This window comes from Artemia sp. Qi Xiang Cuo, chromosome 9, assembly GCF_049724085.1.
Source record: "Artemia sp. Qi Xiang Cuo chromosome 9, ASM4972408v1, whole genome shotgun sequence".
NCBI classification, from domain to species: Eukaryota; Metazoa; Arthropoda; class Branchiopoda; order Anostraca; family Artemiidae; genus Artemia; species Artemia sp. Qi Xiang Cuo.
Genome location: NC_142802.1, coordinates 3,974,996 through 3,987,273, shown reverse-complemented (window position 1 = coordinate 3,987,273; position 12,278 = coordinate 3,974,996). Strand labels below are relative to the sequence as shown.

At 35.5% G+C, this 12,278-nt stretch overlaps 2 protein-coding genes across 3 annotated transcripts in view; one reads left to right on the top strand and one right to left on the bottom strand.

Moving 5' to 3' along the window:
• Bsg (immunoglobulin domain-containing protein Bsg) overlaps positions 1-7,889 on the bottom strand; it is a 103,205-nt gene extending 95,316 nt beyond the window's left edge. The window contains exon 1 of one of the 2 annotated variants that reach the window (XM_089094238.1): positions 7,789-7,889. The gene's annotated coding sequence lies outside the window, so the exon portion shown is untranslated. Of the gene's footprint in view, positions 1-7,716 lie in introns of both variants that reach the window. The other variant, XM_089094239.1, reaches the window with a different exon arrangement.
• Positions 2,628-3,089, top strand: LOC148948243 (uncharacterized). The gene has a single exon (XM_089094673.1). The coding sequence runs from the start codon at positions 2,628-2,630 to the stop codon at positions 3,087-3,089; it is 462 nt and encodes a 153-aa protein (XP_088950799.1).
• Positions 7,890-12,278: the final 4,389 nt, after the last annotated feature.

Below are 12,278 nucleotides of genomic sequence, written 5' to 3'. Positions count from 1 at the left end.
CTGTCATCACTGTAGTTTCTAATATTATTCTGTGGTTTTGCAGCCTTACTTTACTATTTTTCAAAACTTTTTTTTAAGTGTGAAAAAAAAACCTGAGCCTTGGCTATTTTTCTTTTAACATTTTCACTGCTCCCACCATCTTTACTCATAATGCAACCAAGGTAAGTGAAGCTGTCCACCTGATCAATCTTTTCATTACCCAACTTCACCTTTTCATCTTCACTTATTCCTAGCCTTAGTGACTTAGTCTTTTTAACATTAATTTTCAAACCTATTCTAGCACCCTGAACTCGCAAAAGCTCTAGAACTTCATTCATTTCGCTCACACTTTCTTTTAAGATGATTAAATCCTCAGTATAATCAAAGTCCTGCAGAATTTTTTCTCCCCATTTGATTCCTTGGTCTCCTATTGCCTTTCCTGTGGTCCTTAAGACAAAGTCCATCAAAATAATCATATAAAGGGGGATAGAAAACAACCCTACTTAACTCCTGATTCAATACAAAACTAGCTGCTTACCTCATTTCCTACCTTAACCATAGCAGTGTTATTCTCATACATAGCACTAATCACTTTAATGTATTCGTCTGGTATACCATACAAGGATAAAATCTTTACTAAAGCTCTTTTATCGACAGACTCGAACGCTTGCTCATAATCTACAGAATTGAGGAACAAAGGTGTTTGATAATTCAGGCCCTTCTCAATTATTGATCCCAGAGTGAAAATTTGGTTGAAACGTCCTGGAACTTTTTTGAAACCGCACTGTACCTCTCTTAAAACTTTGTATACGGCATCTCTCAGTCTAAAAACTATCATATTACTAAGTAATTTACTACTTACAGAGACCAGACTAATCCCTTGATAATTACCATACTCACTTTTATCACCTTTATTATAAAGTGGCTTAATTAAGGTTTTCCTAAAATCATTAGGTACTTCCCCTTTTTCAAAAATCACATTCATAATCTTCAGTAACTTATTTCAAACCTCAGAGCCACAATTCTTAAGAAACTCATTTACCACCTTATCAGCAACTGGACCCTTATTATTTTTTAATCCTTTCAGAACTGTCGCTAATTCTTCATCACAAAATAAAACTTCCTTCACATCCAAGGTATCACAAACTTTTTCATTTTCCTCCATATCTCTCATAAAGAAAGAAAAACGAGCAAAAATGGGTTTTTTTTATAGGCCAAATGAAAGTACTGAAAAAAAAAACACAACAAAGCGAATATTTCGAGAGGACAAACGCCTCTCTTCTTTGGCGCGAAACGAAACAATGTATCCAAAAACTAACACGGAAAGTCAATGTGAAAAGAACCAAAAAACCAAAGAAAAAAACAAAAATTATAAAGATGAATAAAATTCAATAAAAGCCAAAAATTAAAAGAATTAAAACCAAAAACCTAACAACCATAAAAGCCAGTTATTTGCCAATATCCACAATTTGCACAAAATCCAAAAAATTATGAGCTGCAATTGACAGATACTAGCAAACAACTGAGAGAGAAAAGAAAACAATTCATTCACTCAAAAAACAAAACAAACCAGCAATTAAATAAGTTGGAGAACTATGTCATCTGACTTTGGATTTTAATTAATGCATTTCTAGAAGACACCCTTTGAGACCTAAGAGGTTGTTCACATGTTTGATTATATGACTGGGAAAGTGGTTCAAGGTTTATTTCAGGGATTACTAAAGTATCAGCGTCTCTTTTGAGAAAACTGAATAACTCGGACATTGGCAAATAACTCGCTTTTATGATTGTTAGGTATTTGGTTTTAATTCTTTTAATTTTTGGCTTTTATTGAATTTTATTCATCTTTTAAATTTTTGGTAAAATTCATCTTTTAAATTTTTGGTAAAACACGAGGGGAAGAAGCCCTCTCTTAACGCGAAATTAATCAGGGACAAAAGTGGCTTCCGGATTAGTGGCAGAATAAATCTAACAACTCTTAATGATATGACATCACTACCTGAAACCTCAGATCCAAAATGACCAAGGTAGTCAAAAATGCTTGGATCATGTAACATTGGACAGATTATTTCAGTAACACACTTTCATACCGCCAAGAAGTAATTTCCAAACATCTCTGAGATATCATCAGCACTTTTTGGCATTTCACCTTCTTAGTTTACTATTTCAAGTCAGATCGTGTTTTGTTGGCTGCTGAAGTACTTCCTTAATCATACACTATAATTTTGTCAGACAACCCAATACTTCCTTGAGTAAAATTCTCTTTTTGCGACTCTTAATTATTGATCTTAATTATTTTGCTACTTTTAATTATCAAACTTATCCTTAAGCAATTTGATGTGACACTTCTACAGGAAGATTTGGAAGAATTGTTTGAATGGTGTAATTTAAATTCTATGTTTGTTAACCAGAAGAAATGTCATGTGATGCATTACTTTGTGAAAAATGTGGCATACTGGTACTTCATTGGTGACATGTTGGTGTGCCCTGTTAACTCTATTAGGGATCTTGGTGTTATTTTTGATGATCAGCTGAGGTTTGACAAGCAAGCATCAGCTGTTTCATGTAAAGCAAACTAAGGTTTGCTTTGCATCAAAAGAGCTTTCAGAAGGTTTAACCTGAGAAGTTTTACCACATTGTATAAGACAATGATGCACCCTGTTGTTGAATACTGCTCATCTGTGTGGAATACAACTAGAAAATCTGATTCACCTCTGATGGAAAAGGTGCAAAGACGAGCATCCAAATTTGTCCCCTATCTGAAATACCTACCTTATGAGTGGAGATTGAGTAGCCTGAGCTTACCATCTCTGCAATTCAGAAGGGACAGAATGGACCTTGTCAACACTTTCCCCATCATAAAGGGTATTGACCATGTGTCTTGGGAAGATTTCTTTGAGTTTGGTCATTATCCATCTATGTGGCAGAACTCTTTAAAATTGTACCAGCCAAGGGTATCAAGGAAAGTTGGAAAGAGTTCCTTTGCAAATCATTCAGTAAAATCATGGAACATGTTGCCCAACCAAGTAGTTCTGGTGAATGATGTTGTGGCTTTCAAAACAGCATTAGTTGAGACCTCTTTTTATGAAAGGCAGTACCTAGGACTGTGAAGTGTGTATTTGTTGTAGGGTATCTTTGTTTTTGTTTGTTTTATTAGGAAGTTTATAGTTTTTGTTGTTTATAAATGTTGTTCATGGTGTGTAATTTGTGCTGTGCAAGACAAGCCTATGGCTTAATTCCATTTCTGATTAATAAAAAATATACAATTTGGGCTAATCATTTGCACATCAGAAGGGTTGGGGTAAAGTATAGTGGAGCAGCAGTCAAAATCTGTTAGCTACAATTATTCTGCATATTATGAAGTTTTCTTCTCAATAGACCCTACTCTAGATCTACACCTAGGATATTTTTCATTGCCAACATTTTACAAACTTTTAATCTAATAATAGTGGTGAAAATTTTAGTTTAGCAGCTTTCAGCAATCTTGGAAAGTGGTTGGGTTAGGAAAATAAAACTTTCAGGGATGGATCTACAGACTGAATGTATGTCCTGGGAAGATATTTTAATTTCCCTAACTGTACCTCTCTCCCCCCTCTATGTAATGCAGCTTATTGTGCATTGTAGCTTATTTTCTGCTCACATTTCCAAAATTTGGCATGTTCTACCACTTGAAAGGCTCAAAATACCATCTCTCCCATACTGATGTAGATGTGGGGATGTAGTACTGGCATATAAACTGAACTGCAACCATGATTTCATCCCAAAAGCAATCAAAGTTGATACTCACTAGAGTCATAAAAGTATAATTAACTAATTTTATGAGTTGTGGGGGGCTGGGGGAGCATAGTTCAAAAGCAATCTTTCATTGAGATAATTCATGCTCTACATTAGTTCATTATTCTAGCTCCAATTTTAATTTGATATTCACTAGAGAATAATGAACTTCAGAAACTAGAGCATGAATTATCTCAAGAGGGGTTTTTTACTTAGTCTCATCCCCTGCCCTCCCCCCCCAAAAACAAAAGTTTTGAGATTAGAGCAAGAGTAATAGAAACTGCAGACACAAATAGAGGATGACTTATCTCAAGGAAAGACTATTTTGAATTACCCCCCCCCCCCAAACTTCAAAAATCCCTAATTGTAGTTTTATGACTCTAACAATGATATGACTAAGATAGAGGACAATTTGAAAAAGGGGACACATTCAAAAGAACTGAAAATCTTCTCTAGTGGAAATTCATGCCCTAATTCCTTTCTGAACTTTTTATTAGTATAGCTTTGATCAAATTTGATGTTCATTAAAATCATAAAACTACAACTAAGGAATTTTCCACATTTGGGGGTTGCAGGCAATTAAAAAAAAAATATTGCCCTGAGATAATTTATTTCAGGAGTTTATATTCTGGCTCTGATCAATTTTGATATTCATTATAATCATAAAACCACAATTAAGGAATGATTCATTTAAGAAAATTGTATTGCATCTTGAGCCTGAAAGATATTTCATTTTTGTCCCCACACCAAGAAATTAGGTCAGGCCTACAACCTAATCTAACCTACCTTAAATTACCTTAAATTGCACTTGCTAGCAATAGGACGAATCCTGTGTCCGCCAGCTTCAGTGATGATAGTTAATCATCATCTGTGGCGTCCCAAATGGTGCACCACAGTTTGTTGAGCCACTCCCTATCCACTGATGACTTGAACGCATCCACACTGGTAGAGGTTACTGTTTTTTCACTAAGGGAGTTCCACAAGCTGACAACTCTGTTTGAGAAGAACTTGTTCCTTAGTCTGGTGTTGGCTCGTTTTTGGAAAAGCTTTTGAGAATGACCACGAGTTCTGTTTGAATTGTCTGGTTGGAAAAGGCCAGGAATGGTATCCTCAGCATTTAGGAGCTTGTATGCTGTTATCACATCGCCTTGTTTGCGATGATATGTTAGAGATGGTATTCTAAGCTTACGGAGACGGGATGGATAAGGGACATCATAGAGGTCTCTAATACATTTCGTTGCCCTCCTCTGGACTGATTCTAGAGCTGCTTGGTCTGTCTTATTGATTGGGCATGCGATACACATTCCAAACTCTAGCCTTGGTCGAACTAGACTCTTGTATAGCTTGGTCATAACAGTTGGAGATCTGCTAGTGAACATTCTTTTGATTAAGCCAAGAGTCTGATTAACCTTCGCAATAGTCACTTGTGCATGAATATGAAATTTCAATTCATCGTCTACCAGGACACCAAGATCTCTCTCCGCGTGGCTGCTGGAAATGGCATTTCGGGACCCATCCCTACAATCCATATGGTACTGAGTGTGTGGGTTTTTCTTCCCAAGGTGGAGAGTCTTGCATTTTGATACGTTGAGTTCAAGCCTCCAAATATTAGTCCAGTGAGTGAATGTATCGAGGTCCAGTTGGATCGACTTAATATTCTCCGCTGTGTCTGCACAACCAATAAGTTTCGAGTCATCAGCGTAGAGGCTTACTTTGTTATTTAGGATTTTTGGCATGTCATTTATATATATATTAAATAAAGTCGGACCCAAAACCATGCCCTGGGGGACACCACTTCCAACAGTGGCCACCTTGGAGAAAAACATCCTTCCATCCTTGCCAAATACTTTAACCGTCTGTTTCCTATCTGTTAAGAACTGGCTAATCTAACTGTTAACCTAGGCTAATCTAACTGCAATTTGAAACTCTGCTATTGACAATTCAGGGGGGTAAGGTTTACATTAACAGACTAATCAGCTAGATAAAAAAAAAAACATACCACTAGCATCAGAATTTCATCCTGAGTCCAAATATAACATATTTATGTTGCAATTTATTTTCAAAATTACTTCTAAGCTTCTTTAAGTTTCTTCAATTTTCCTTTTTTTTTTCACAGAAATGTCATGGTGGCAATCCAATTTGAAAAATACTAAATATTGCTGAAAGCTGCAATTTGAATTTAAATATACTAAATCTTGTCAAGCAGTGATTTGATATGAAAAATATTAAATCTTGTTGAGTGGTGATTTGATTTGAGAAATACTAAACAGGTTGAATCATTCATTTTTTGGGGGGGAAAAACTTACCACTAGCTTCTGAAATTCATCCTGAATCCAAATATGACATTCATTTCTGTTGCAAATTATTTTCAAAATTGCTTTTAAGCTTCTTTAAAAACAGCAAAACTTCTTTCATCCAAACAAACACTTTATGGCAGCTACATATACAGTTTTATAAATATCAGATAAACAGCACTTAACGTAAACAAACTAGTCACTCATATATAACTCTTCATCATCACTTTCTGATGCACTATGGGCGTCACTGTCTGGTGCTCTAGGGACTCTATTGATTCCAATAGGATTCCAAGGGGATAGAGCTTTGCAGCTTCAATAATAAAAATTATGAAGTTGGTCTTTTCTCTCAAAATTTTGCAGAACATGACAAATACTGCTCCATGTATGCTGTTAGCTGCATCCCTGGTCTTTTAGATGCTGCATCCCTGGTCTTTTAGAGTGCTCTTTGAAGCATCTACACAGACTTTCTATATTTTGAGTATGAGTGGATCAACAAAATTGACTGATTGATTGATTTGGTAATGAGTATATCCATGGCTGGACAATGTACTATAAGCTCCCTATTTATCACTGTAAATAAAGCTTCCAGGCTGAATATATTTTTTAATAATAGGAATTAAAGTTTCCTTGTTTCTTTGGAGGCCTTCTTGGCCATTAGTCAGGGCTGCAATAATTTTTATTTTGCTCTCTCTCTCTATTCCTCCAAAAACCCAAACTTGTCATGAGATCCTTCCCCTGTTGTACTTTTTTCTTGCCATTAAAGTTTCATCAATTTCAACTTCAACACCCTGCCCTCCTATAGGTTCTTGGTTTCCTTTCCAAGCCATCAGAACTTCTGAGCAAAAAGACCTCCAGTCAATGCTTGTTTTTTTACTTATCTGGAGTTCCTCAATAACTGTTTAATGGTCCCAATGATCTGACAGAAAGTGATTTATAAATATCAGGATTTGATGAGGTTTAATCCTTGGCCTGATGCAAGAAACTCCCTTTTCTATTGGATACTGAATAGCTCCAAAATCTTCTCTTTTGGGTCTTTGGGATGACATAGCTCTTGCTGCATTTCCACATATTCCACAAGAAGTTTTGCTGTTTTTAAAGAAGCTCATAAGCAATGTTGAATATAATTTGCAACAGAAATGAATGTCATGTTTGTATTCAAGAGAAAATTCTGAAGCTAGTGATAAGTTTTTTCCCCAAAAATGAATAATTCAAACTGTTTAGTAGCCTATTTCTCAAATCAAATCACCACTCAACAAGATTTAGTATTTTTCATATCAAATCACTGCTCAACAAGATTTAGTTTATTTCAATTCAAATTGCAGCTTTCAGCAAAATTTAGTATAAAAATCAATTGGATTCAAATTAGATTGCCACCACAACATTTCTGTGAAAAAAAACAGGAAAATTGAAGAAACTTAAAGAAGCTTAGAAGTAATTTTGAAAATAAATTGCAACAGAAATGAGTGTTAGGCCTATATTTGGAGTCAGGATGAAATTCTGATGCTTAAGGTGTTTTGTTTTAGCTAGCTGATTAGTCTGTTAATGTAAACCTTACCCAATTAGGCTATTGTAGTATAAAAGAGCATAAAAAGGTAGGTATCACATGTTTTCACTTGCATCATAGCTAAATTATAGTCCCACATAGAAATTTACCATTGACCCTTACCTTAGTTATGGAGTCTTTAATAGATTTACACAATAATTTACTTTAAATCTGATTTGGATATCATTCACCAACCTTTTACTTAGGCTGGACTGATAAATCCTACTTTTCCCTTGGAGTTGAGAATGATTTTTAGCTAATGCTGCTGCTCAGTAATGGAATAGGACAGTGTTGCCGGAGACAAAACAATCACTAGCATTTACCCAGAAAAATCACCGAAAAATCTCCACCACTTATCGAAACTCACCAGAAAAATCAGTAGTCAATAATGATATGCTATACACTAGTAAAATGCTTTGGGCACTCTGAGGTAAGACATATTTTGAAGGCCATCAACCGCTTAAAGAAGAAAGAGATTTGATACCAAAATACAGAATTTCAACAGCAACCTTATAAGAAAATCGAAATATATTTTCTTGTGATTATTATCGCTTCTAATCAGCAGTTGTACCAAACCTATCCTGCTCAAGTCATCCTCAGGGCTATACTGTGGTCTTTATCCTCCCCATAGTATAGTGCAGACGGTTTGATATCATCTATTTTCCCTTCTTGTTTTAGTGTTATATTTGTGTTTAAACCTTTTTCCAATAGGCAATGTTTAGAAGTCCTCCAAAAAAAACCTCCCCCCAGATCCCAAATCAAATTCCATAGTGGAAGATACCCATCCTGGCTGGTCAAGCACATTATCTGAAAGTTCTAATGATAGCTCAAATTCGGAGAATAGGACAATGATAACTGTAGATCCTAATGAAAACATAAATGATGATAATGGGTTTCAAGAGGTCCTCTCTAGAAGCTCTAAAAAAAGGAAAAAAATCTCCCCAATTAAAAGCATTTCCCCTCTCCCTGCCCAAGATCCTCCCTCCAAAAACTTAGGAATTTACCTTAAAATTACTCCCACTACCCCCTTTGAAATAAAAATGATCACTGCAATAAGAGTTGCAATTTTTAAATTGCTAAAATCAATGTTCTCTCTTAACATTAACCGTGATGGATCTCTGCTAATAGCTGTAGAAGATCAGAAATCAGCAAATACAATAATTAACTTAAAATCCCTTCTGAATACCCCAATTATTGCATCTAATTGAAACCCAAAACAATCACCAACAAAAATAGTAGTTTATAATTGGTCCCCCAGAGATATCCACTCAGGAGTTAAATGAAGGGCTCTCAGATAGGGCTGGAAACATAATCCCAGTTGAGGATGTTACCAAACTTGGAAAACCTTTCTCTAATGGCATAGAAACTAGTAGATCCTTCTTATTCACACTTAAGGATAAAATTGATATCCCAGAAAAATTATTCCTATTTTGTCAAATCAAACCACACAAGGAATACAAACCTAAGCCTATTCAGTTTCAGAAGTGTTTAAAACTGGGACACACGACAAACAAATGCAATGAAATTCTCCAAGAGTGTAGTAATTGTAAATCTTTCCATCCTAAAGAGCTGACAACTTGCAACAACACCCAGCCTACATGCATCAATTGCAAAGGCCCACATGAATCTACAAATAAATCATTATGCCCTGCATACAAAAAAAGAGCTCTAACACTCCAAATATCAACAGAGAAGGCCATCCCATACCCCTTTGCAGCAATGGAAGCAAATGCTGCCCAACAATACCAAATAAAGCCTGTAATGAAACCAACCAAAACCCCCAAGTCAAATGACCCCAATGCATCAAGCACCCCATATAAAACACCATCTTTTAAGCTCCCTAGCTCAAATCCCTATCATAAAGAATCACAAAGCCAACAAGCCTCCTTGTCCAGTGAGATGAGGTCCCCCTGGCCCCCCCTCCCAAGTAGAAACAAACCAGAAATACTACCAGGAATCAATCCCTTAACCAACACACAGGATGCACAACCAAAAATGCAATCCCCAAATATATGCTTATTCATTCTAAACTGTAATGCAGTTCAGGCAATGAACATACATCAACTACAGAAAATAAAAATTATTGCAGAATTGGCAAAAATCTACATCCCTGATGATATGCTCATTCAAGCAAAAAAAGATCTTGCTTTACTTTTAACAGAGCTGAACATTGATACACAGTCATATGAAGAATAAATCAACAACACAACATATATCAATACTCCAATGGAATGTAAGATCACTCACAGAAAATGAGCTAAATGAACTAATATCATTTATGAATAATAATTCCATTAATATTGCTTGCCTCCAGGAAACTCATTTAACCCAAAATCAACAAATTAAGTCTCCGGGATATACTATCCTGAGAAAGGATAGATCTTCAGAGAGAAAATGAGGTGGGGTAGCTTTATTAGTTAATAATAATATAAAATTTTGTGGCATCAATTTTCCAGATTTTGCAAATGATGTTGATGTAATTGGTATCAGTGTTTGGCTAAATAATTTAAAAACATACATAATAAGCTTTTATAACCCTAATGGCCAAACTATAGATGCCAAGGATTTCTTTAATTATATAAATAATTCTAATATGTTAAAAAATATCATTATTTGTGGTGATTTCAATGCCCAAAGCCTTTTGTGGGGGAATGAACCAGCAAATAAAGCTGGTAAATTCAATGAGCATATGACTTCAGAAATTAACGAATTAGCTGTTGCTACCCCTCCAAACCTGAACACATATTTCAACCCCAAAAGTGGCAGATTCTCCACAATTGCCTACAAATTGTGTCATTAAATGTTTTGAACAAAATTTACATAAATAAAATTGATAGTCTATGTACTGACCACTTTGCTATAGTTTGCTCTCTAAATGAACCTGCTGAAACTTTATCTCATACATCCAATTATATCAACACTAAAGCAGATTTGTCTATGTTCCAAAATAAGCTAAATGATGAAATTACATGTTTCACCCAAAGTTCATGCATTTCTAACACAACAGTTGACACACATGCTGAAGCCTTGACATCTTTACTAATAAATACAGCTAATCATGCTATCCCCAAGACAACACCTAAGAAAACATTCCCTAAACAAATTCCTAAAGCATGGTGGACAAATGAGTGCCTAAATAAATGGAGGATAAAAAAGGCAGCTAGGACAGAATTCATAAGAAAACCATCACCTACTACATGTTTAAAAAAATTACAAGCAGAATCTAATCTAAAAAGGACTATAACAGATGCTAAATATAAATACTGGAATAATTTTGCAAATAATCTCTCCAGAGAAACGCATGAGCCAATTATACATAAAGTCATAAGCCACATCTGTGGGAAAAAGACTTCCCCCAACCCACTCATGTATGAGCTTTTACATAATAATACCCATTATGACAATGATAATGGAAAAGCTAACCTATTTGCAACTCTTTTTGTTAATAAGCTAACATCAAATAATCAAAGCAAACTGTCCACAATTCCCATGAACCGAAGTTACCAACCACGCCCAGGATCCGAGTAAATAACCAATCCATTTTCAATCCAGGAATTGAATAATGCAATACATCAGATTAGGACCAAAACTAGCAGCAGCTATGACAATATACACCCTACATGGATAAAGAATCTCACACCTTCATACAAACAAGAACTGCTAAATTGTTATAATCACGCTTGGGCATCTTCTAGGTTCCCCAATATATGGAAATGTTCGTCCCTCCTACCAATCCTAAAGAAAAATAAACCAAAAGATAACCCTGGGTCTTATAGGCCCATAATGATTACACCTGTGATGGGGAAAATAATGGAGAAAATGATTTATCAAAGACTCCTCTGGTTTGTTGAAAAAAATAATATGATCCCACACACTCAAACTGGATTCAGGAAATACCACTCCTCAACAGATGCTTTCATTTTGCTAACAAATGCAATAAATGAATCTTTCTCAAAAAATAAAATCCTAGTGGCAGCTTCCCTAGATTTTGAAGGGGCATATGACAATGTGAACCACCAAATCCTTTTAAATAAACTTGCAAACCTTGGAGTAACCCCTAAGCTAGTATCTTTTATTAAATCCTTCATAGAAGTGCGAAGTTTCATTGTTTGTGTTGGTTCAGCCTCTTCTCCCCAAAAGACAATATCCAAAGGCCTACCTCAGGGAGCAGTCCTCAGTTGCCTCCTATTTGCCCTATATCTCTGGGACATGAACCTACCCCACACAAATCTACAATATGCTGATGATCTGGTGCTATGGTCATCTGGCAACACCTTTCAGATAGCACAGTTAAATCTGCAAAAGTCACTTTTCCAGTTTGAAAAATTCTCTCAACATTCAGATTTACCCATTGCACCCACCAAGTCAAAAATAATCCAATTTCACCGGAAGCGAAACCATGTTAATTCAAAACTAACTCTAAATAAAACAACTATTCCAGAGGATAATAATATCAATTACCTAGGTCTAATACTTGACCAAAAACTTAATTTCCACCTCCACATTTCAAACACAATAAAAAAATGCTATAGAAAAGCAAATATACTAAAAAGACTTCTTTCCGCACCCTGGGGTTGTAAAGAGAAAACCTTACTCCAGTTTTATAAATCACATATAAGACCCAATATTGACTATGGGCTCATCGTCTATGGTGCATCTGCAAAGACCCAGATGCAAAAAATTGA